General features: G+C 42.0%; 1 protein-coding gene across 17 annotated transcripts in view; it reads left to right on the top strand.

The window, feature by feature from the left end:
• Positions 1–26,650, top strand: part of SYBU (syntabulin) — a 117,001-nt gene that overhangs the window by 74,087 nt on the left and 16,264 nt on the right. For 16 of the 17 annotated variants that reach the window (XM_044780788.2, XM_014840013.3, XM_044780789.2 and 13 more), the window contains one exon: positions 21,484–21,586. In XM_044780788.2, the coding sequence (XP_044636723.2) occupies positions 21,484–21,586 (103 nt within the window). Of the gene's footprint in view, positions 1–3,738; positions 3,882–21,483; positions 21,587–26,650 lie in introns of those variants that run through there. The other variant, XM_044780791.2, reaches the window with a different exon arrangement.

Raw genomic sequence — 26,650 nt, 5'->3', positions numbered from 1 at the left:
AGATAGCTGGCATCTAGCAGCTCTAAAAAACAGTAAAAGAGGTACTGTATTGATATAAGAGAGATTCATATTTTAATCATTTAAAAGTATGGCCACAGTATTATGCTAGATTGTAAATTTCTCTTATGTTCGCTACTCATGACCGACCATTAGGCAAACGACAACCAATGTGATGTCATCTTTTCCAAGTGTTAGTCATGGCTTAATTTTAATTGCCCCAAATGGTAAAAAGGTACCACCCTTTGTGAATGTGAATGTGCTGGTGACTACTGTGGCTCTGACTTTGTCACTGAGGTCAAGCTTTAGGTCATTGCTTTAATATTTTATGTTTAATATTTTATAAATATAATTTCCATCCATCAAAGGAGCATCAGACAGATAAGGGTGTGTGATGAACTCTTTAATGATCATGGTTTTGAAGAAATTGATGTTGATGACACTTTCTCCAAAGTTTTTCACTTCATTAGTAGTATAAGGCCCCTTTTCCCTTTCTCATTGTGTCTGTGATAAATTCCCCTGCCCGTCTCTGAAAACCAGCATAACATGGAATTTGTTTCTACCTGCAAGTATCTGAATCTCCTTTCTGAAACTGTTTTCTCATCTGTTTAGTAGAATAATAATAGTACCTATGACATGAGCCTGCTTTGAAATGTCAGTGGCATAATCAGTGGTGCATGACATACAATAAATATTTACTGCAGTTGTATTATGGTTATTATAGACATCATCATCATCGTTACAATGCTTTGTAGTCCAAGGAAGCTGTAGCTATAGCTTGAACAATTCTTTAGTTTGGTTCCCTTCAGCCTATCAAATTTCCTATCAAATACTTATTAAGAACTTATGTGCTTGGCATCCTGATGGGAATTAATGGCATGCGATGTACATGAAAATGTCTCTAACAAAATGTGAGATATACAATAGCTTTCTCTTTTCAAATGCATGGGTTTCTCTTGTTGTTAAATGGTTATACATATATATAATAAAATGTTTGCCAATTAATTTTGCCCCCACTAATGAATTTGTAGGATTTCACGACGGATATGTAAGATAAAAGGGGCTAGGCCATAGCTTGTCTAGTTAATATTTATAACTTGAATTTAAAATGTGACAATTAAAAATCTAGGTTCAAATTTTAAGCTCACTTCCTTTTCTGAAAGGATTTCCGTTCAGAGTGCAATAAATGGCATATTTTGAAAAGAGAGCAATTTCATTAAGTTGAAAGTTTGGGGAATGATGGGAGAGGAAGAGATGGGAAATGATTGATTAATCTGTATAAAAATAGACCCCATGCTGGGATTTTTCCTTTTGCACTAATCCTGTGTGACATCTGAGCCAAAAAAAACATAAAACCAATGCCATATGTGCAAAGCCTGCTGGTACTGATTTTAAAACGCATGAAGAGTTGACCCAAATTATATTTTGCAGCTTCATTTTTATTGTAATGTCATTTTCATTTTCCATTTCTTCTTTCTGGCATATTCTCTTCCTTCCATCTGTTTGCCCTGGAAAGAACATGGCATGTGCAGCAAGGACTATACTAACGCACTTGAATGGAAAAAGGGGAGGACATTTGTAGGATGTGATTTAAAATGAGGTGTTTAGAGGTCAGAAACTTGGGAGTCAATGTATGTCCAGCTCTATAGCTAAATATATTTCACTAAACATGATTTCAGATGTAATATCACTCAGATAATCTAGCAAGAATAAGCCTTCTGTTGTAATGTTTCAAGGCAAAAATGAAATCCCATTAACATCCCCACTAGCATGGTGGCCTTTTATCTCTACTGTACTGATCTGTGACCAAAATCATGCCCCCCTTCCTTTTCCATTGTTGTTAGTCATACACAATTTGTCAAGTGTTTCTTAGACGCTTGGTGCTGCTCCAGTGAGTTGTGGATCACATCCTTGTGTCGACGTCTGAGGAGCATTTTGAGGTGTCGGTTGACAGTTCTATTTGTCGAGTCCTTCTTCCTCAGAGGGAGTTTGTGGCAGTTTCAGAGGGAGGGATGCTCGCTTGTCCTGTGCAGCAGCAACATTATTCAGGGAAACTGGATCTTCCTGAGTCGTTGGCTTCTTGTACTCACCCCTGTGGCGGAGATACGCAGGCTCTGCAAGCCTCTGCCAGGAAGATCTGATTTCTGCTGGGACTATTGGCGGGCCTGACTGTTCTTGAGAGGTGGAGGCTGTGCCTGAACCTGATACTGGGTTACTGCCTGACATCCAATGCTCTTCCCCTCGTAGTGGGATCCAAGCCACAGGCTGAGAAGCGCTAGTGCATACAGAGCAATGGTTTGCAGGCCGTGCCATCGTTCGTATACTGCCAAGCCCAGTTTACCAGGGACAGTAAAAGGGTTTTGTCTGTGCAAAGCTGGGGCATTCTTGAGGTTTGGATGGGATTCTCCAGCTTAGCATTTCCACCCTTCTTTTCTCCTCAGTCTCAGCCACCATTTAACAGAACTGAATGAATCCAGTAATGCTACTCATTTCTTTTCTGAACAAATATTTATTGATGTGCCAGGCAGTGAGCCAGGCACTGGGATACAGCAGTAAACCAGGGGCTCCCTGTACGTTTGTCTTGTGTTCCTGGGGGAAGTACAGGGTCCCATGAATGCACAGAAGAGGACCATGGGATCCATACTCCGGCAGTCTGGAAAGTGTCCCAAGGGAAGTAATGCTGTAATGACACTTATAAAGGGTAAAAGTAGGTTTTTAAGTGCAAAGACATTTGGAGATCTGAACGTTACATGCCATTGCTATTAATATGAATGTTATGTACTCCCTTAGATTTTTTTAACATTTTATTGTTATGATTACCATGTTATATTTAATAATTATTTCTTAGATCACTCTTTACTAGGATGTGAGCTTCTCTTAGGTATGGACATATTCTTTCTTTCTGTCTGTCTGTCTCTTCTCTCTCTTTCTTAATTGTTTTATTATCTTTTAAGTTCATTTTAGTTGTTTCCCATATTCTTTTTAATATTATCTATAAAATACGTTGCGTAACAAGAATCTATGTGACATATATGTAAGCCATGCAGTATAGTAATAAAGCAAACCTTCCCCTTTAAGAATTCCCACCTCCAAAGCCGCCTGCGTGCTCTCACAGATCTCATTCTCTGCCTCTCCCCAGAGGTAACCACTGTATTGAAATGTGTGTTTTACCATTTCCTTGCACTTTAAAAATAATTTTTACCACTTTGGGTATATGTCCCTAAAAATATGTTGGAACACGTGGGTAAAATTTCAAAGTCCTGGAGCCTGATTTCTTTACCTTTATGTTCTCTCTAATTAGCACAGTGCTAGAATTGAGTAGGTCCTCAGTAGATGTTTATGAATGAATGAGTATGCCCCAGAGCTAGAAGATATTTCTGTGATGCTATATGTCAAGCGATATTGAAATTCATCTTTAGTGGATTTGTTCCTTTTGAGCCTTGTTAGTTTTGTCTCTTTGGGGTGCTTATAGGTATAGGCTACAGAAATTAGTCACATACTATTTTAATTGTTTGGGGATATTTCCAAACTACCATTTCCTCTCCATTTTACTGCCATGCAAATGCTCTCTAGTGGTCCTACAAAGAGTGGCCTTAATATTTTTGTAATGGTCTGCTTTGCTTTTCCATTCCATTTTGGTTTTTCATAGAACGTTAGGGGGTGGGGAGGAAAGGGGTGGAGAGAATTGAGAACACTGAGTACACTGGAATTTAAAAGTTAACTTGCGTAGGGGGTGGAGCAGAGAAGCTGGGCAAGCAGAGGGTTGGCCTGGGAACATGTGCTCCATGCCAGATATCACTTTGAGTTGAGATCCTGGGGAAGGTTCCATTAAACAAGCCTGTGGAAATGCAGAGCGTCATTTGTGTACAGAACATAATCTAATCGTGAGTATGCTTCATTCTTTTTCAATGCTATAAACCACACAAGAGTAAGTAGAGAACTTTTTCAGGGGGACCTGCAAAACATTTTGTTCAGAAGCTTGAGAGTTCGAAGAGTTTTCAGTTGATAAACAATGCTGTGAGGTGAAATGCTGGAGCTTGCTGCTGGAAGCTCAGCTGGTTTGCAGAACGCCTTGTCTCTCCCCAGTGTGCACCCAGCTCTGCAAGGCCACCGTGGGAGTGTGGCATCCCAGGTGAAGTGGCCTCCTGGGCGGGTGCTAGGCTCTTCGAGCCTTTAACAGGTGTCCCAGGGCCGGAATTCAGGAGCCTTGCACCTGCTTTCCTCCGAGCCTGGCCCTTGATCCAGAATTCTCTGTTTGCTGCCGGGCCTTCTCCTGGAAACACTTCATGCGACTTCATTATTCCCTGTCTGTCTCCCTGGTTCTTGATGTAGTTCTTGAACACGTGTCTGAATTAACAGAAACCCCACTAGGCTTTCCATGGCTTCTTTTGTTTTTGTTCTAACACTCTGTACAGATGCCAGCAATTGCCAGAATTTACCCAGCTTATTTGTTTTTATTATATTGACGTTTGTGCTCACAAGTAAAAAATAATTGCGTTAAAGATTGATTATACAGTGGTAAATCTGGCATTGATCTTGGAGCATCTCAGTCCATTCTGATTAGATTATTCAATTTTTCACATAGTCTTCAGGCAATTGGAGAGATATTTTTCCTTTCATTTGATGGAGATAATTCCTGTTTTGTTTTTCTGCTCTTTGGTTGTACAGAAAACATACGTATCTCTATTCAGCTGTTCTTTTATGGCGCCAGCACTGCAGTCAAACGTGTAACATAAGATGGAGGTGTTTCTTAATGTTTAACTTTCTTTGTACTTTTCCTATTTTAAATCCTTTTGTTTACTCGGAGTTTTAAATGAATTTGAACCTATGCAGTTACTTTTGTGAACCTAATTGCTATGTGGAAAGGGACTCCATGGTCTGAGCTCTTTCTCCCTTAACCGTAGGCCCATTTTCCTGTCATTGTCACCTGCCTTGCCTTCCATCCTCCAGACCCTCCTCCAGCTATTGCTGCCACAATGTCTCCATAAAGCATCACTCAGTTCATATTACCACCCCGTTCAAAACTCATCATGGCTCCCTCTTGACTTCAGAGAAAACGCCCTTAGCATAACGTTCCATGCCTTCCCTATTTTAATTAGCATAGTATTCACATTCTTCGACTCTCTGGGTACAAACTCACCCTTTTGGCTGCGTTTTCTCATCCGATCATTATGCTCCAGCCAAACAAGGGGTTCAATATATCCTAAATATGCCCTGTGTTTCCCTTCCTCCGTGTGTCAGTTCATGCCATCCCTTTCACCTAAGGTCTGCTCCCTTCTCCACCCCCAACACTTGTTCATATTCTCCCCGGTGCTCAAGGCCCATCTCAAGTGGCATCTCTTCGGTGACATATTCCATGCCCTCCTCCCCTCACCCTAGCTGAGAATATTCCTTCTTCCTCCGTGCCCCCTTAGTCCTCCTCTCTGTATTGCGCTCATCATGTCCTGCCTCATAGCCTAGTTGTTTGCATAGTTCATGTCCTCCTGAAAGGAGCCTTGAGCACAGAACTGTACTTCTTCATGTTTCCCCCCCAGTGCCTGAGCGTGTGCAAGGCTCAACCCATATTTGAAACGGACTAAATTGAATGTTATCATCTTGGTTTCCAGTTATTAGATCTTTGTGAATTCTGATCACAAGGTACCAAGCAGAGTGGGCAAAGAAGAAAGAAGAGTCTGGAGTCAGACAACCAGCATTGCTATTTACTAGCTCTGTGACTTGGGGCAAGGCTCATCACCACTCACAGCCTCAGTTTCCTTGTCTGTACCCTGTATGTCTTTGGGAGGAAGGATTAAAGGAAATAGCAGATGTAGAGTTCTTGACAGAGTAGACTTTCAGTCTGCGGCGGCTAGTGACATTAGTATCTGACTCTGTTATTCGTTGTTAGTTATCCCTTCAAGGCTTGTGTAATCTGTCAACACCATGCCTTCTGTGTTTTCATTCGTGTCATTAATAAAGCATGTCAAATAGGATAAGGGCAAAGACAGAGCCAGGTGACATGTTACTAGAGATTCCCTCAAGGGTGACAAGCAATCCATTAGTCAACATCCTTCGGGTACTGAACTATGCTGTTGGCCAGTGCACATGTCAGCCTTGTTCATAAGACTATCCTAAATGTTTTGACTAAATGCTTACTGCATTCCAGATACATGATTGATGTGGCAGCCCGCAATCATAACTCTGTCATAAAAGGAAGTGAGAATTGTTTTTTATATCTAGTTCTAGTGAACTCTTGCTGCTCTAACTTGCCTTATTAAGGGAACTTTTCTACAGTTTTGCTGGAGATCAGCACCAAACTTAGCAGTTTCTGGTCTTCAGAATGTATCTTTTTCTCTGCTTTGATAACTGGTGCACTTTTTGTCCATCTCCAACCTGCTACCTCTCTTCCTTTGTGATTTCTCAAAAATTAGTGGTGCTGTTTCCACAATCACATCTGTAAGTTCTTTCAGTCTCTGTCTTTTCTCATTCAGTAAATATTCTTTGGAGTCTACTGTATGCCAGGCACTGTGCGTGGCTTTGGGAATACAGTGATGAACAAGACAGAGGTCTTCCCAGGCTGCATGGTTTCTGTGTGCGAAGTTTTGGACTGAAAACTTGAGTTTTAAGAGATCTGGGCATCTGGGATGGAGGAAGTATTTATCCTAATTGTAAATAACACCAGTCTGTCAACCCAATCTAAAGGGAGAGAAAAAAGAAGGTAACTTGGTAGAGAGCCTTTCTAGGAGCCATTGCTGAATGCCAAGAGTGGAGGAACCTTTAATGCCATGAAATCTTTCAAGGTGGCAGCACCTACTGTGTGCTAAAGGCTGCATTAGACCCTGTGGTACAGTGGTGAACAAGCCCTCAAGTGTGCTGGGAAATTGCAAACAGGCGATTGCAGTGCAATTTGATAAATGCTTGTGAAATTGTGGGTGGGGTCCGAGGATAAAGGAGAGGCACCCAACCGCTTCCTGAAGGAATTAAATGTGGAGGCTAAAGAGACCTGAAGAACAGGTAGTAAGTACCCAAGCCCAGAAGGACAGGAAAATCATCCAGGTAGAGGGAACAGCATGTGTGAAAGCTGAGAGTCCGTGGAGTGTTTGTGCCGCCTTCAGGAAATGGTGATGGTTGCCTCGCTGGGGGTGTGGCAGTGGCTGGCTAAAGAGATTGTGAAGAGCTTGTGAATCATGCCAGGGAGTTTGGACTTTATCTTAAGGACACAGGGCATCATTAAAGTGTTTCAACAGGGGAATCACCTAATGAGATTTATGCTCTGGAGCAGTGTGGAAGATGGAGCGCTCAGGGCCACGCCGAGCAGCTGGGACACAGTGAGGGGCTGTTTCATGAATTCCAGGTGAGAAATGATGCTGGCCTGGCTTGGAGCATTCAGGCTGGGAAGAAGCAGACAGATCACAGAGTCACTAAACAGACAGATTTGAGGAAGTGGCTGTAGTTTATAGTTAAATATTGAAAAAAAGAACCATTTACTGCAGTGGTTCAAACTTTAGTGTGCATGAAAGATCACCTGGGCAGTTTGTTAAAATGTGGGAATGACTTGAAGAAATCTCTGTCAGCAGATCTGCGATATGAGTTGAGAATCTGTATTTTCAGCAAATAGTCCAGGTGACACTGATGCAGATGGTCTTCAGACCATACCATGAAAAACCCCTTTCTACTGGATGTTTTAAAATGGCAGTACTTCTTTTAAGTGTATTCACAATGTAACTTTTCATTTAAGAATGAAGATTCAGTCCTATTATCTCTGCTGAAAATAGGTGAGTGGTGGAGCCCCAACGGTTAATGTGCTAAAAAAAGAGCCATCTTCTTGCTTGCGTGGTCTGTGTTCACTAACTGTTTGCTCTCAGTAAGGGATGCAGAGCAGGGCAGAGCAGTGATAATGTTGTTAAGACCCTCTGCTGCAGACTATTCATCAATGAATTTTCGAAGATTTCAGCATGCCCTTTGCAAGAGCAAGCCAGCAAACATTTACGGGGAAAACAAAATTTCCCCAGCTCTTGAAGTTCCATGGGGATGTATATTCTTAGGGTTTATGGCATATTTTGATGCATTTATTATTGTGATATTTCCCAAGCCAATATGCCTGGCTTCAAATCTCAGCTTCACCATTCACAAGCTGGGTGACCTCAAACAAGTTTTCCTTCTTGCATCTGTAAAATGGGAATAAAATTGTACTTATCTCCTAGGCTTGATGGAAAGATTAAATGAGAATACAGTTAAAGTGCTTTGAACAGCGTGTGAACATAATAAGCCATTTCTGAGCATTACCGAGAGAAGCCAGGTAATCTGTAATAAACTTATCACTTGCATTAGAGTTTAGTCATGTAATAAACACTTCATCTTCTTATTTGTCACAGTACTTTAAAAAGAACACATACCAAACATGTGGATAAGTAGGCCAATAATAGTAATGATGAATATTTACTGTGCACTTACTGTAGTCCCCATTAGGTCACTTAATTCTTACACCATCCCATGCGAGTGGCCTCTATTGATCCCTTTTTAGAGTGAGGAAACTGAAGTGTAGAGAGGGTAAGCGATTGTCCAAGGTCACATTACCATTAAAGGAAAGATCAAATATTTGAACTCACAACCCATCAATGCTAGAGCCTGCTCTTAACCACAGCTGTTAAATATGTATTGTCAGTTCCATGAAAGCGTGGTTAGTAACACTCAGATTTATGCCAAGTAAATTAAGAAATTGACTCATTTCAAATGTGAAATGTGTAAAAATGATTCCCAAAATGTATACCATGGCGTACAACTATATTTTATATCACAGTCAGAGCTGCTGCTCTTTCTAAGAGGCACCCACTCAGGAAGCTGCTCTAAGAGGGATCCCAGTCAGAGGGTGTCTTAGAGCGGTGGTTCTCAAGCTTCAGTGTTCAGATACCTGAAGGGCTTGTTACAATATTCCAAAGCAGGACAATTGCTTTCTAGTATAGAGACTTTTATATAGTCTTAAATATTAGTTTAAAACCCAATATTTCCCTCACCTATGACTCAAACCAAGCATTTGACCTTGTAACTAGGTACTTAACCAAGTTCTGGGCACCAACACCTACTCACAAGGAAGCCACTACCTGTCTCCCTTCCAACCCACCCTGGGACAAGGATTTTCTCCTTTAGTGAGGTTATGTGCATAATCCAGTAACTCTGGGTCAGCTTCTCACTTTCTTGGGCTGATCTCATTGCCAAGACTAAGGGGCAAGGTCATGGAATGACCTAAACAAAACCCAAGAGGACATCAGGTAATTCTTGATCTTTTAAGACTACTCAGAATGACTCTACCTAGGACGAAGGGTCACCTTAAGCATGTGGGATCCTAAAATTGGGAAAGGGTACAGCAGACATTCTGGTTACTTTTAACTCTTGATTCTCTGTAACAGTGAGAAGGAAAAGGGTAGAAGGACAAATGATTCACAAAGCATTTCTTTTTGCCTACAGAATACATTACATAAAAGTAGAGATGCTCTTTTGATTTTTTTTCTTAGGGAGACTTGTGCCTCTGGAAATGCAAGTCAATGTTTATCAGAATGGAAGATCTAGCTAGATGAGTAACTGGAATGAACCAAACTCATATTCTCATCACCATGAGAACAGAGAAATAAGTTACAGTATAAGTCATACAATGGAATATTACATAGCAGTCAAATGGACTACAACTATATGGAGAATTTTAGCAATATAATTTTGAGTGAAACTTGTCCCCCAAAATTATATATATCTTGATAACCTGTTTATTAAAAAGTGAAAAATAGGCAAAACAGAAAAAAAAATCTACTTTTTCGGAATACTTATAGATGTCATAATTCTTTGTAAAAATGAAACAAGGAAATGTGGACCAGGGATAGAATGAGAGGGTAGATGTAAGTTAGCATTAATGTTCTAGTTTTTGTGATGGGTGGTGGTTTCTCTATTATACTATTAAATGTAAAGAAATAAAAACATAAATATATAAAAGGCCAGTCAGTAAATAAATAAAATAAAGAAAGTCTTGCTTGGACCCATAATGAGAGTGTGTCAAGAACCAAGGAATTTGATTCCAATTTTGTGCATCTGAGACTCATATTTAAAGGGGGGGACGAGAAAATAGCGTTCTGGATTGCAGAGAAGATAATGAAATGTCACGCTCTGGGTCCATGCTTGCTTTCCACACAGCACTGGAAGACCTGAAGTCTTTGCCTCTTTCTCCCATCTCTCATCTCAGTTGGTCCAGCTTATAAATGGAGATCACTAGGGAGGGTATCCATAGACCACTGAAGATTGTCACTGGAGTCACTTCAGACACAACTATGGCCATGTGTCACTGGGGTGGGAAAAACATGTGTTTCCTTTTCTTTGCTATTCACTTTTATGAGAAAGGTAACACGTTTGCATGTTTTCTCAGAGAAGCAAAGGTAGGAATTTTAGAAAATAGGAAAAGGCCTATGTGGGGCCAGCCCAGTGGCATAGCAGTTGGGTTCTCACACTTTGCTTAGGCGGCCCAGGGTTCGCTGGTCCGGATCCCAAGCACAGACCTACGCACCACTTGTCAAGCCATGCTGTGCCAGCATCCCACATATAAAGTGGAGGAAGATGGGCATGGATGTTAGCTCAAGGCCAATCTTCTTCAGCAAAAAGAGGAGGATTGTTGGTGGATGTTAGCTCAGGGCTAATCTTCCTCAAAAAAAAAAGTGACAGATTTCAGAAAAAGACCTATGTGTCCAATATGAGGAACTTACAACTTTGCCAGTCACAAACTTTGGGGCCTGTGTCTTAGAAGGATTTTAAACCAGCCTGCCTCCAAGTTGCCTTTATTGCATCTTTCCCTGCTGTTGCTTCCCCTCCCTCCAGTGCTGCTGTCTCCATATGCTGTTCCCTTCACCCCAGACGCCTGTCTTCGCAGCGCTTTGAGCTACAGTCTGGAATAGTCATGAACAGTTTCAAAAGCTAGCAAGTTCAGTGAGCCTCCTTCATAGAATCTTAATCCTTCCAGGTGGAAATAGTGATTTCCCTTTGTTAACCTCTTTCAGCACCTGATTTATGTCCCTTCGAAGGCATCTGCCTCTTTCTGAGGGCAGGATCAGTGTCTTAGCCCAACATTTATGAGGTGGGCAAAGATCTATGGACATACAAATATGAACTAATGAAATCTCACGCTTGTGGAGATGTTGTCTCCCGTAGTGCATTATATGTGACCCACAGACCCTACGAGAAGGTTCGGTAATTAGCTCTCTGTTATTGAGTGTGCTTTAGGCTTTCCCGTGATGTTGGAAGGTTCAGTCAATACAGCCCAGGTCTGAGGATTTACTCATTGGTTTATAATCTAAAGGGAGGAGGAAGCATCTTTACCACCCTCTGTCAGAACCATCTTCTGTTTGTTTATTTTCATGCTTGTTTTGAATCCTTGCTTGCCACTCACACCCACACGACAACCTCACCTCTCTCCTCGTCCATGCTCCAAGTCCTTCTCTCTGATTTTGGCCTCACGTGTGTTGGAACCCAAATGTGGTTCAGAGAGGGTGATCATGGAAGAAAAATAAAAATAATAGCAATATTATGAAGTGCTTACTGTGTGCGAGGCACTACATTTTACATGCTTTACACATGCTAACTTACGTAATCCTTACAACTGTGTAAGATAAATAAGACTATCATTCTCCTTTCACGAAAGAAAGTGAGTCACAGAGAGGCTAAGTGCCTTTCCCAAGGTCACACAGCTAGTAACTAAACCTTGTCAAGTCTGCTAAACCATTTTATCTCATAAAAAGCAAAGAAAAACAACTTTATGGAGACTGAAAATGTAAGAGAGAAAGGAGAGCTAGATCATTCATGAACCAAGGTGAAAGGACGTCAGAATACTACGAGTGGAGCATGGCCGGACGCCGACAAGCCATGCTGGCAGACGGTTTAAATGGAGTGAAGGTGAAGATCAGTGCTGCTAAGAAAGTCAAGGGCGTGAGCCAGAGGGGAGACACGACTGCAGTGTAGACCGTGAATTGTGGCGCTCCCGGGGCTGCTGCCGAGGGTGGAAAGCAGACATTGTATGTCGCCCTGGAGGCTGCGAAGAGGCGGTGATGAGGATGAAGGGAGGCAGTCAAGTCTGTTAGGTCTTAGAGTCAATTAAAAAACTGTGCTTAAGGACAGAAGTGAGGTTAAAAACAAAACAACGCACATTCTGTGTTAGAGCCTTGTCGTGTGTCTCTGCAGCGAAGTGTAAATTATGTCATCTATTTCCCAGCAAGACAGACACACCACCTCACTGAGAAGAGTGGAAAATGAAGCGACTTCCAAAACGACCCAACCTTTCCTACTCCTTATATTCAGGACTTAAAATCACAGACGTCAATCCTGGCCCTGCCCTGACTTTTAGTGTTGGTGGCGTGTCAGTCACCATTTCTCTCTCCCACCCCTTCATCACCTCCTTCCTCCTCTGTGAGCTCCACCACAGTGTCATCCCTGCTCTGAACCCGCCACCACCACCTTGAGGGCTGCTTTTCCCTGATTTAGGCTTTCCTGCCAGACGTGGAGGGCAGGCACCTCATTTTGGTAAACACTGGATAAACACTTCTCCTGAAATAGAAGCAGCAGGCTCTCCAGCTAGCTTTTTTAAAGAGACAGAAATCCAGTTCAGTTCAGTAACTTTGACAAGAAATCAAAGATAAGGAACATGGAAGAGTCTGGAAAGTTCTTCAGGGAGGATTTGCACTCATTCTTACCAGGCCCCCAAGATAATCAATAAAAATGAAGTTTATGGCCTCTGTGGGGACAACCCTTTCCAGATCTGTTCGGTGGAAGGCACTGCCCCTCGAGCCTGCCTGCCAGAGAGTTCTTGACTGATGCTCGTTCAGTGTGGGAGACGATACATGCCTGTGTGGTTCCTATGGTGCCATTCAGCATGTCACCTGTGGACGCATTGACCACACCATAGCCATCAGGTTAGGGCTGATGGGATAACCCAGATGGAGAGTATGCCAGATTGCTGAATGGTGTTGACACCCCCAACTCCAAACCGCTCAGCCCCTCCTCTTTAAAACAGGATTATAAGGACTTCAAAGCATGCATCAACTGCTAAGTATCCTGCTAGCTTTACATGTGTACATGGGTTTGTCTGGAACTGGCCCAGTTTTGAACAACCTGTGCCTTCTCTATGTCCCCTTCTTCCCTTCCAGTCCTCTGAGAACGCATTTAGCCCAGAAAGTGCTTCTGGAGAGCTGTGAGGGGACAGTCACTCTGTATGTTAAACTCTTCTCTCCTGTTAAACTCTTCTCCCTTGAATTAAATCGTCTTGGTGGTGGTCTATGCACCTTAACTTCTGCTCACTCGCCTTCCACTTCCCGTTGAAGAAAGCCCTTGCAATTTGACCGGACCTGGAGAGAGATGCGGTGTGTGCTGGATCTTTGGAGCTCGCCTCCTCACAGTGTCGTGCCTGACCACTCACTGCACAGTCATCTACGGTAATTACTGAAAATGCAGATTCCTGGCTTCCCCCAGATCTTCATAGCTGGGATTTCTGTGAATGTTGCTCAGAAATCTGCACAATTATTCAACTTCCCAGGTGATCCTTATGCACAATAAGGTTTAGGCGTCATTGCATTATTCATAATTATAGGATAATACTTAGGAGCGTGTCAAGCACTTTACGTGCATTTCACTTGTCATTCATTTCAACTTTGCAACAACCCTACAAGGTAGGAATTGTTCCACCTAGAACAGGGCCTGACACATGACATGTGGCAGACACTCAGTAAATTTTTGTTAAACCATAAATTAACCTTTAAAAAATATATATTTACATATGTATCTGTATACACATAAATAAAGAAGCTAAGGCTTAGAGACGTTAAAAACACTTGACCAAGAACACATAGCTAGGGGCCGGCCCCATGGCTGAGTGGTTAAGTACACGTGCTCTGCTGCTGCGGCCCAGTGTTTCGCCAGTTCGGATCGTGGGTGCGGGCATGGCACCGCTCGTCAGGCCACGTTGAGGCGGCATCCCACATGCCACAACTAGACGGACCTGCAACTAAGATAGACAACTATGTACTGGGGGGACTTGGGGGAGAAAAAACAGAAAAAAACAAAACAAAACACATAGCTAGTGAGAGGTGGAGCCAGGTTTTATGGTGCCTTCTGTAGGTAGAGCTTGTTGGGGTGTGAATTTGCAGGCTGGCACCCCCTTCAGGTGATGGTGGGTAGGCATGGAGGTGGTGCTGGAGGACCCAAGAGGCAGCTGATTTGGGTTGAACTGATTAATGGCTTATCTAGTATTCTCCTCTTGGCCATCGCTGGTAAATTAACAGGGCCCCATATTTACTTATTACTAATGAAGAGAGCAGGCCAAGGGAGGTTGGGTGGTTGTCCACAAAGCCAAACAGCACCCATTCTCCTCCCCTGTTTACTGTAAGGTTGGCCAATGCATAGTCTTAATTTTTCCTGGGAGTGAAGCAGGGGGAGACCAAGTGGATCCTGGGTTCCTGTGGGAAATTAATAAGCTTTTTGCCCTGGTCAGAATTTTCACTTCCTCCTGCTTTCTGGAATTTTCTTTACACCCTCTTTGTTTATCACTTTTTTCATCCATTTTCTTGGTAGGCAGGTAGATTGCCTGTATTTTTACCAAAATAAGTAGCCGAACCTGCCCAAGATAAAGGAGCGAATGAGGTAAGTTGTCCTTGACCCTCTCAGTCGTGTGAGGCCTCTTCTTCCACACTCCCTCCCCCCCTTTCTGAGACCCTCAAAGCTACCTGACTTAGGGGACTGGGCTCCGCTAAGAAGAGAGCTGCTGTAAACCTACGTGCATTTTCCCTGCGGCTTTCTGAAGGCAGAGTCCTAACCCAGTAGCAACACTAGAGATTTTTGGAGGCAGCCATGGGGAGTTTTAGGATCACGCATCTTTACACATACTGTGTTGTGTGCACACACATACAGGGTGAAAAATAGAAATGTGCTCTCCACCGAAGAATGACTGAGGGAAAACCACCTTTTGTAAAGAGTGATTATAAAAATGTATGACTTAAGTAGGATAAGGCGTTTCCTATTATGGGGCTTTTTAAGACAAAGATGTTTAGAAAGCCCTCTCCTGGCCCTAAGCCACTGTAACAGTAGTGCTAGCTACACATAATAAGAGCTGACATATATTAAGTGTTTGCTGTGTGCCAGGCACTGTTCTAATTTCTTTGCATGTTCCAGCTAATTCCCACAAGCCCTTAGCAATACTTACTATTAATATCTTCATCTCCATTTTACAGATGAAGAAACTAAGGCAGAGAGAGGGTAAATAACTTGCTCAAGGCTCCACAGAGTCAGTAGAAGAGCCGTGATTCAAACTCAAGTGGCTTGGCTCAAAGCCCTCTTAATACTACATTGTATGGCGTGACTACTTTTATTATAAAATGATGTTTCTTTGAAAAATTTAGATTTTTTAAAGAAAAAAACAATTTTCCATAATTGCGCTGTACCCCTATTTTTATTTTTTATATTAAGACTAATAAGCACATGGTTAAAAAAGCCAAATGGCTCAGAAATATATGAAAATAGGAGTCCCATTCCTAAGGGAAACCACTATTAACAGATCTTTTTTTATCCCTCAAGAAAAGTCTTTTATACATATAGCAGTTTAATTATTATTTAAAGATTTATTTACACAAAAGCAGACATGCTACACCCACCTTTCTGCATCTTGTTTTTCTTATCTAATAGGTCTTCCAGATCTTTTCACTTCAGCACACACAGGTTCATGTCACTCCTTTTCATGATTGTAGAGTGTTCTCCTAGGTTGCTGTACCACCTGACTCAACCAGCTATTGTTGATGGACAATTCACTTGTCTCTTTGGATGCTGATGTGCAGGATAAATTCCTAGCAGTACAGTTTCCTTTTTTATGCATGTTGCATCAACTTGCACTCTTGCTAACTTTTTTTTTTCTTCTGAGGAAGATTAGCCCTGAGCTAGCATCCACTGCCAATCCTCCTCTTTTTTTACTGAGGAAGACTGGACCTGAGCTAACATCTGTGCCCATCTTCCTCTACTTTATATGTGGGACAGCTACCACAGCATGGCTTCACAGTGTGTAGGTCTGCACCCAGGATCCGAACGGGCGAATCCCAGGCCTCCGAAGCTGGACCACTGCACCACTGGGCCAGCCCCACACTCTCGCTAACTCTTATCAGAGTGTTTATCCCCAAACCCTTAACAGAACCAGTATTATCAAACTTTGTTTTTTTTAAATTTTTTGCTGATCTGATAGAGGAAAAATATCTGTTTTCATTTAGATTTTTAATGTTATAATGTGAGATTGTGTGGCTTTTCACGTCTATTGGTCATTTGTTTTGCTTTCTTTGTCTGCCATCTGCCTGTTCATGTCCTTTGCCCATTTTTCTGTTAGGGTTTTTTTTTTCTAATTTGTATGAGCTTTTGGTAAATTTAGGAGATTAGCCTTTGTCTATTGTGTTGTAAACATTTTCTTTCAGTTTATTATTTGTCTTTGACTTTGCTATTTTCCCATAAGCAGTTTTATTTTTATGTAGTTAGATTTATCAGTACAAAATTATTCACTTCTGAATAAATTTGAACTTCTCTTTGTTTTTAAATGTTTATATATGTGCTTTTAAGTTTGTGGCGGCTCCATCCACCGCACATCAATCAGAATGAGGATAAATCCTTTCCGAAATTATATTTACAATTTTTCAGAAAGACTTCTGAAATGCCAGAAAACCTCTATATATATTTATATAATATGTACTTATTGATCTTTTGATCAAATATTCCGTTTCTGAGATAAGCACCTTTGGAGGTTCAGGGCATAGTTTGCAAAAACTGAAACAATCCTTTTTAGGCAGTGAAGCATTTCCTGGATTCCTAGGCTGGGCCCCCCAAAGCTTTGCAGCTAAGAGTCAGTTCTCCTGAATCTACTTTAAAGGAGCTTCTTTTAATTGTCTTCTATAATTACATGTGTCCGCTGCTCAGCTGCTCCTTAATGGGTCTGCTTGGTTTCAGTGAAAATGGCTCCTCTCTCCTCCCTCGAGACCTTTACATGAAAGATCCCTGTATCTGCGTGTGGGGCCGGGGGATGGGAGGATGAAGCCATGAGGGACTGTTTTTTGGGTTTTTTCTGTTTTAATTTGCTTCCTGTATTTGAGGTGGGGATATAGATGGCCAACCTGAATTAATTTGATAGCTTTGTGGTGACAAAGGATAAAGGCAGGTTTGGGGTTGCTCCAGTCAGTGGTTTAGAACGGCTTAGTACGGCTTAGCAGACGGCAGGATTGCTCTGTTCTCAGAGGCCCGTGGTGTCCTGATGTATGAGGCCTCCACAGTCTCCTGAAAGCGGGCAAAAATAATAACATCCTAAGAGACCGGATCGCAGGCAGTGTTTTAAAAAAATAAGTGTAGTTATCAGATTTTGCACAGGCTCTTTTTGTTTCCATTTTTCTTTCCTTCTCTAATTTCCAGCCTTACCACCACACGCACAGACTGCTTATTATTATCATAACATTCTTAACAAAAGTTAACACCTCTCGAGAATCCAACAGTCCTACCAAATGAAAAACCACCTAAGCTCCTGGGGGCTTTTTGGGAGTGGAAATGCTGCAGAAAATGGAGTCACCAAGATTTGATACCACAAGATATCTTAAAGGTCATCTAGTTCATTCTCCCTGTTTAGTCCTGGAATACTGGAAGCAGCTGATCGAAGACAACGTTGATAAGCAACGAAGACAGTATTGATGAGGATCACTTGGATGTTGTTAAATTCCCTTCAGCTTTTCAAGCACAACTCTTCGATGGCTAAATATTGTTTCCCATGCTTTGTCAAAGTATTCCCTGTGACATCAGAGAATTACCAGTAGGGTGCCTGCACACAGGCAGGTGGGGGCAAACACTTCTTGACCACAAAACCTGGTTTACTAATGCATCCAAAAATTCCCTATGGAATATAATATTAAAAGGCTTTAAATTGAGCACATCCTTTGGCTTAAAAATTCTAATTTTAGGAATTTATTGTAAAGAGATAAGAAGACAAGGATTTAAATTTGTATCCCCAAGGATATCTGTTGAACGTTAGGCCTATGCTTAAGAACATGGACCCTGCGGCCAGAAAGCCTGGGTTCCTGTCTTGGCTCCCCTTCTTGTTAGTTGTGTCACTTCATGTGTGTCACTCAACTTCTCTGCCTTATCTGTAAAAGGGACTGATAATTGTCCCTACCTCATAGGGTCTGTCCTGTCATGAGAAATGAATGAGTTAATAGGTAAAAGATACTTAGATGGTTTCTGGCACATAATAGAAAAATTAGACATAGCCTACGTATTTATTGATTTAATAAAACAAAATGCAGTAGGTTTTGAAGATATTCACATATTAAAAGAAAAACAATTAGGTTACATGATAACGTGTTAAATATGAGTGCTGAACAGTTGTACACCAAAAGGTTAACTCTAGTTATGTTTTTGGTGATGGAATTATAGACTACATTTTTTCCTCTGGATCATGGCTATTTTCTAAATTTTCTACAAAGGAAATATATAGTGTAATAAAAGTTGTCTTTCTAACCCCTGCAGAATAATAATAACAGCTAACGTTTATTGAGAGCTTACAACACATCCACTGTTTTCTAAGATAGATAGATGTATATTCATTGTTTACAGTAACCTCCTGAGGTAGCTGCTATGATTATCGTCTCCATTTCTCAGATTGGGAAACTGAGACGCAGAGAGGTGAAGTAACATGCCTTAAGTCCTCTGTCTAGTAAGCAGTAGAGAGAGGATTTGAACACGGGCTGTCTGGCTCATATTTTAGATTAGGTACTCTCTTTGTGTGATTTTAGTAACCCAAAAGGGCATTGCACTACAGTAGCCCCAACAACCCAGCTGCCTCCACTGTTTAGAGGAAACAAATTGAGTGCCTCTCCTTCCTTGTATCTTTGTTGCCAGCTGATACATAAGTGGGGAGTTTTCAGGTCTCCGGCCTTCCTCTTAGTTATCTTGCTTAGTAAATGGGGAGAGTATACCAGATGATGTAGTAAAATTGACTTTTCTATGTATCCCTTAAAAAGAGTGCATTGACTTTACTTTGCATTAACCAAACTAGAAATAATTTATATTTTTTAAAATCATAAACTGAAATAGTTTGGAAGTAGCCTATACATTTTTCACTAGGATATTACTCAGAGTCCTGAACACAGCTGCTGGGTACCCTGAATGAGTCTTCTAATTTCCTTCAGATGTGCTGGAACGAAGTTAGAAAAGCAGAGGAACAAAGTGACCTTTGGCCACGTACATACATAAGAGTCAACATATTGAGTTCCAGTAGCAGTAAAGTGTAGAAGAAAGTTGTCCCTTCTGTTCAGAGTACATAATTACCACAGATCAAAGGCACCATGAGGTAACAATGAATTTTCAGCAATTGTCTATTTTGCTTTTAGAATTTCCGTTTGTATTCAGGCAGTTAAATTATAACAGGTGAGTTTTTGTGCGTCTTTTAAGGAATAGCCGTTGGGTGTTTCAGAGTAATAATTTTACATTAGAAAATAATGTCTCAAACATGGTGCAACCTGGCTGCAACCAGAAAATCTATTTTTTTCAATCGTCTGACGTTATCATTTAATCACCAGCCTGCTAATTTACCAGCAGAGAAGGCTGGCTGAATTTGGTTGTCAGGTCTAGTGTTTTCCTGGATAGCACCAATCACGACTCTTTGAGATTGTAAAATACTACAGTGTAGCCAGTAGATTACTCAGAGGCAACTAATTAAGTTCCGGGAGCTTCTAGGAGTTCATTACATCATTAGGCAAAGTCTCTGAAATCCAGAAGGAATAGCTGGTCTCGGTCCTGATCGATTGCCACGCTAGTCTTCCCAGAATTCTACTGGGACTTGGGATTCACTGCTGCCGTCTGTGCTAAGGGGTCGTTCTTGATCTCTTCCCGGAAGAGGCTGAACTTCCTGAGAGGTCCTGGAAGCCATAAAAGGGATGTTTCCCTCTCTGCCATTGCCTACTGCCCCCTTTGGCAAAACTAACACAACCCATCAGTGAGACGATCTGTACACAAGTGAGTCAGTCTGGCCACATCTTGTATATGTGGCTCATCCTGGCTGTGAGGGAGATGATAGTGTACAGTTTGTTCAGGAACCTCTTCTGGAACCCACTGCCTTCCCAAGGATGCAGCATGGTATCGTAGAAGGAGCCTGGGGATTTGGTCCTGGACAGAATTCATCGCCCACAAGCCTTGGGCGAATCAGCTTCAGTTTCCTCAGTAGTAGAGTGCTGAGATTAATGTCTGCCTTACCAAGTTGTCAAGATTCACAAATACAAAAAATAGAAAGCATCTCCTACAGGGCCTGGAACCCAGTAGGCGCTCAATAAGTAGTTATGATGATGATGATAATTACCATTCACTGCTTGTTAGAAACTCAAGCAATTTAGATCATCCATATTTTCCTCAACTCAGAAATGGGAGCTGACTCTGGATTCTAGACCAGAAGAGTCAGAAATGGTGTTGTAGGAGTTGAGAGACAAGGTCAAATAAAATTGTATACCTAGATTTATTTTCCAAAATCATATAGAATTGCATCCTTTAAGAAAAGATCCTCTTTTTCTTCTTCCCATTATTCTCTCTTGCCTCTTCCACTCCCCTTCCCTTCCCCAGGCAACCCATGAAATATTTCCTTTATTCCTCTTTCAGAACTATGGATTTTTTGTTAAAAGTCAATTTATATTAATTATTCTACCACCTGGCATGTTTTTAATTACATACTGAACTCTAGTCTATACTCAAAATGTAATTTGATCTTTGTAAACTAAGGAGCAATCCCTCCACACACCTCCCCAAACTAAAATTTCAGATTTCGGTATAATTCACAGGTTCTGTCACTGTCCCTGCGAACCTGTTCCATTCTGTTTGGGAAGGTTCCGTTCCTGCTTTTGGTTAAGGGTCTGTTCTTTATCGAATAGCTCTAGCTGCAGTCAGAGTCAATGATCAGATAGTGCCGGTGCACACAGTTATCTGGAGCCCAGGCTTTCTGCGGACTGTTTCTAGCTGGTTGATTATCTCCAGACCCTAACGTGCCAAATTCAAGTATGGCTAGCTGACTGCAAAAGCCTAAAGATAAACTGTCTTGGAAAAACTCCTTTCGGACTGACAAGTAAGCTTTTCATGCTGCTTAAAGTTTGGGCCAGCCAGCTCGTTGGTGTTGAGGGCGCGCCTGACGCAGGGAGAGTCGTGTGTTTCTCCCCTCGCTTGGGTCCCTGGTGATAGTCTGCTGGAAGAACGGCAACCTTCGGAAATCAGCCTTACTGTGCTCCTAAGCTGTGTTTATGAAATGATGTCCTTGTGCTTGCGCCTTCTCTTGTCTGCTAGGAGGAAAACACCGAGAGCCTGCAAGTGCTGGAATCTCGCCACTTGCTGAGTTGCAGTTGCAAACACGGGGGCGCCAGGGCCCTGGGAAGGCAGGGAACCGGCCAGTGTGTTCTCGGGTTTCCTCTCCCTCACGCTTCTCTCTCCCCTGTTGTTTTTCAGGTAGTGAAGCTGATTTTAGCTCCTCGAGCAGCACGGGCAGCATTTCCGCTCCTGAGGTCCATATGTCTGCAGCCGGAAGCAAGCGGTCCTCTTTTTCACGCAAGTAGGCACTGTCTCCTGCTCTGTAATTAGGAAAACGCTTTACACAGGTGACTTACCTGTACTTTATGTTTCTATAGAACCACCTGGATTGTTGCCTGTTCCTATTTTTTTATTAGTGAGTGGTTTTTGTTTATTGTTTACAGTGATTTGAAATTGGTACTTCTCCCTGCTGTGGTCACATGGCTTGGCCTGTGTTTGTCTACCTGTGGCTGTCGCCATCCAGTCCTTGGCCCTGTGTCCACTCCTCCTTCTCTCCCTTCTTTCCCTCACTCACCTGAGTACTCACCTGGGTATCAAGCTAATAGTCTCCTAGTTCCCACTCATGAATCTATCGTCTCTTAGCTGCGAAGATGCTGACTTCATCCTTCCTTTCCTCTAGCTGAGCTTCTTTTTTTTTCATCTTTGTGAAAGTAGCCTAATGACACTCTGGCCACTCCCAACATTCACTTGGGGAAGGAGGGAAAAGAGTATGAAGTTCATAGGCGTGGGCGGCCACCATGGAAAAAGGCAGTGGAGCAGAATGGCCAAGTGTCTGGGTTCTGGAGCCAGGCTGCCTTGGTTTGAATGCCAGCTCCACCCCCTACAGGCTGTGTGGCCCTAAGCAAGTTGCTTAACTTCTCTGTGCCTCAGTTTCCTCATCTCTAAAATAGGGTTATAGTCATACCCACCTCATAGCGTTTATTGTTAGGATTAAATTAGTTAATACAAGTAAAGTGCGGGGTCAGTGCTTGGAAATAGTAAGCATCAACAAATGTTCGCCATTGATGCTGTTTGCATTGGGGAAGAACAGGACTGTGGGGAAAAGGGAGCCACCGTTTACATTTGGTGGGACAGGTTGCAAGCCGCAAGATTCTCTGCTACCATCAGTGGCTTTATTTATTCATTCAACGTGTATTTATTGAGCATCTACTATGAGGCAGGTTCTGGAGATATAGCAGTAAACAAAACTCCATGAAAATTATATTCATTCTAGTACAGAAAGGACAATAATACATAAATATAATTGTTTTTAAAAACACGCAGGGAAAGGAGATAGAGAGTAATGGGGTGTGTGATGTGTTTTAGATGGGCTGGTTCCAGGAGACCTGTGTGATGAGGTGAGCTCTGAGCTGGCCTGAACAAAGCGATGGAGTGGGACAAACACTTGGGGTGGATTTGTTTTTAGACTCTGGCAAGGCAACTTGCCTGTCCTGGGCCACAGTGTCCAAACTTGTAAAAAGGGTGTTGGGCTCTATGATTTTTAAGATCCTTTCCTAAAGAAAAACCATTTAGTTTCTAAAAAACTAAAACTTGAATTTCTAAAACTTACATTCCTAGGACTCAGCAAGCAGATATTTCCCATTTCTCTTGGGTGAGCAGGAGGTTTGGCTGACGTTTAGAAGGAGGCCTGAGACCCCCAGTGCAGTTTTATTGTTAAAAACAAAGCTGAAGCCAGACAAACCCGTAACAAAAGAGTGAGGTCCACAGTGAAAAAGCAAAATAGTTCTATCCCCAAACACCATCTATTTTGGAAATAAAGTGCCTCTGGGATCACAGGACTTGACTATAAACATTCTCTACAGGACTGTGACCATACACTATAAATCAGATGGGGCTTGTTCTGAGAATAAACCATTTATCTAACCGATTCAAGAAATTAGCACATTCCCATGGTACAAGGTATCCAGGGAACAGAAAGGCAAAAGAAAAAAGAAATGGCCTGAAGAGCAGCCAATTTCATTAAGCATTTCAAAAGAATCTGTGTTTGTTTTTAAATTCCAAGGTAATGTCAATAATACTGAGTGACAAAGAAAATATTCTACTCTGGAATCCATGATTTCTCTAAGAGATTAAAAATTGACGTGTTAAATGTAAAATAGCTAAATATAATTATGTGCAAATCAGATATATGCTTAATAGATGGAAAATGGAAATTGGCAATGTTTTATCCATTTCCCTCGCTTTTTTTTTTTTTGCCTGACCGAGGCACAGAGCACCATCAGTGGATTGCAGTGTTGGAATATCTTGGGCATTTCACGTAATCTTTGTGTTCAGCAGGACCATGCATGGAGGACGACTCCTCTGGAAGGTCCGGGTCTCCATGGCAAACTCTGTAATAGCTTGTGATCCTTTTAATTGGCTCTTTCCTCCTGTAATAAAGGAGCTTTCTCTGTGGAGAATCAGCTCCTGGGAGGAAGGCTAGCAGGAACATCTGATGAAGGGGTAGGAGAAATGAGGGACAGGTGGAGCTGGCGAGAATATTTTTGACAGATGATTTTGAAAATAAAACTTTAAAGATTTACAAATGATCTCTTCTTCTAGAAAGGCCAGATCTGCTGATATTTCCGAGGAATTCTCTTCCTTAAACTAAAAGCCTAATCTGATCAGAGGCAGACAGAAGCGAGAAGAAAAACAATGCTTGGGATGTGGAGTCAGACAGACTTGGGCTTGAGGTCAGTCTCCATCGTTTATAAGGTGCAAGACCCAGAGCTCTGAGCCTCAGTTTCCTGTTCTGGAAAATGTAGTAGTAATGGCATCTGCCTCACTGAGTTAAATGAGCTGATATCTATGAGTGCTTAACACAGTGCCCAGAACTTAGTAAAATGGTTAGTAAGCGGTTGTTTTAGTTAGTAGTGGTAAAAGTAATACAAACGGACGTGCTGCTGCTGCTGCTCTTATTGATGGTGGTAGCGGTGGTGATGGTGATGTTTATGATGATGAAGATCATGTAAGTTTGCTCAGGCTGCCATACCAATGTACCAAAGACTGGATGGCTTAAACAACAGAAGTTTACTTTCTCACACTTCTAGAGACAGTTAGTCCGAGATCAAGGTGTCTGCCTGATTGGCTTCTTCTGCGGTCTCTCTCCTGGGTGTGTGGATGGCCGTCTTGTTCAACCTCTTTCTTCATATTGTCTTTTCTCTGTGCCTGTCTGTGTCCAGATTTTTCTCTTCTTGTAAAGACAGTAGTCAAATTGGATTAGGGCCTACCCTAATGGCCTCATTTTAACTTAAATACCTTTTTTAAAGCCCAAATTCCAGATACAGTCACATTCTTAGGTACTGAGGGTTGGAGCTTCAACGTATGAATTTGGGGGGACATGGTTCAGCCCATAACAGTGATCATGGTGGTGATGATGGTGATGCTGCTGCTGCTGATGGTGATAGAAATGTTACCTGAAGTAAAGGGCAATCGCTGGGGAATAGAAATTCACCTGGGCCCCCTCTGAGCTTCCCTTCTTCCCTCCTTTTCTCTCACTTTCCATCTACTGTATTCAGGTATGCGGATGGGGGCGGGGTCAGCAGAATTCTTTGCCCTCTTTGTGGCCTGCATTCTCCTTGTCCACCAGACCAAGGGACTTGGGGTGAGCTGAGGAGGATAGCCTCAGGTAGCCTGTTCAGGGCCATGACCACCATGGAATTCTGGCTTCTCCTTTAAAAATGTTTTATCCACAATTATTTTGTACCTACATATGTTAGCATTTGAACTAAACTAAATGTAAGCAACAGAACTGATATTTTTAAGCATGTAATTTATTTTTGAAAAGTTAGCTATTACAAGTAGTCTAATAACTCATTTCCTGAAATAAATTTGAACCCTTGATTGTACTTTAGTGATGTTTGATAGCTTGAAAAGTTTTTGCTTAGCAGCTTATTTGTATAGCAGCTGAATTCTTACAAACTTCTCATCTAATTTGAAGAGATTAGTGCACCACACTAAAGAAGTCGGTGGTGAATTATTCTGGTAATAACCACATACATAGCCGGTATCTAATATACCTGTGTACAAGCCTAAAACAATGTATTCCATTTCTGTAAAGTAGGCGACATTCCGCAGAGTTAAAAGACCTGGATTTAATCCCAGTTCAGCTGTGTGTTCTCAGACCAGTTTGTTTCCCTGAGCCTCAGTTACTGACTTCGCTGAGTACTTCACGTAACGGGAAAGGGAGGTGATAACTGTACCGGCTTCATAGCATGATGGTCAACATTAAGTGAAACAAGGTTCATAAGGTATCTGGAACAGGGCTCGGGTCACAGACGGTCCTCGGTGAAGGCTGACTCAGGCTGGAACTCCTCGGGTCAGAATTAGGGATAGCTCTTCACTTTATCTCCTGACTTGTAATGGTTAATCCTCCATATTTCTCATAGTCATGTTAAGAAATAGTCAGGCCGCTTGGTGCCAGACTTAGAAATGAAGCATGGAGAAGCAAATCCAAGCCAGAATGCATGTTCTTTTCAGCTCTCATGGAGTCCTCCCCACCACTGGGCTGCTGAAGCTGGTTTGTCACAAAGCCATCAGCCCATCTGTTCCATATAAAGTGTCCTCTTCTCACGAAAAGGAGGCAGAGGCCATTTGGATGATTTCAAAAGAAAAGAACTTTTTAACTTTAGAATTCGATGATGTTTCATTTATGTGTGATTTACTGGGTTGACGGCTAGTTGAAATTGTATTTGATTTTAAATAAGTATTTATGATTTTGGAGCCAAGTCTCCCCACACGCATGCTCATATTGACATTGACACACGTTTCCCATCCAGATATGTTGGTTGCATACAGCTGTAATTAAAATTACAGAGAGGGGATTGTCAAAAAGCAGTACTGCTGTATGAAAGGTATCTTGTTCCCTTTTGTTTTCTTGTAATGTCATCAAGAGGTATTCCTGACACAGAACCATTATCCTATTTAAGTAATTTCAACATTCTCAAGATGCTTCCTTACACTGGTAGGTATCAAATCTCTGGAGCTAGATTAACAGGGAAGTCCAAACAAGTTTATCCTGTAATAATACCCTGCACTTTAATTGCCCTTAACAGCTTCTCGAATGCGCTCACATGCGTTCTTGGGTTTGATTCTCTCATCAATCCTGAGGAAGGAGGCACATAAGGTTATTATATATCCCCAACGGTAAATGACTTATTTGCCTAAATTCCTAGTCAGTGGCAGTGCCAGGACCCAAACCCAGTTTGTTCATTCAGGGAGCACTTAGCATGTGCCCAGAAGTCATGGGGATGTGAAAGAACCGCCTGTGTTCCTGCCCTCAGAATGCCCGAGTCTAGCGGGAAAGACAAACACGTATGCAGCTGTG

The sequence above is a fragment of the Equus asinus genome, chromosome 12 (assembly GCF_041296235.1).
Source record: "Equus asinus isolate D_3611 breed Donkey chromosome 12, EquAss-T2T_v2, whole genome shotgun sequence".
NCBI lineage: Eukaryota > Metazoa > Chordata > Mammalia > Perissodactyla > Equidae > Equus > Equus asinus.
This window is presented reverse-complemented; position numbering and strand designations above follow the sequence as displayed.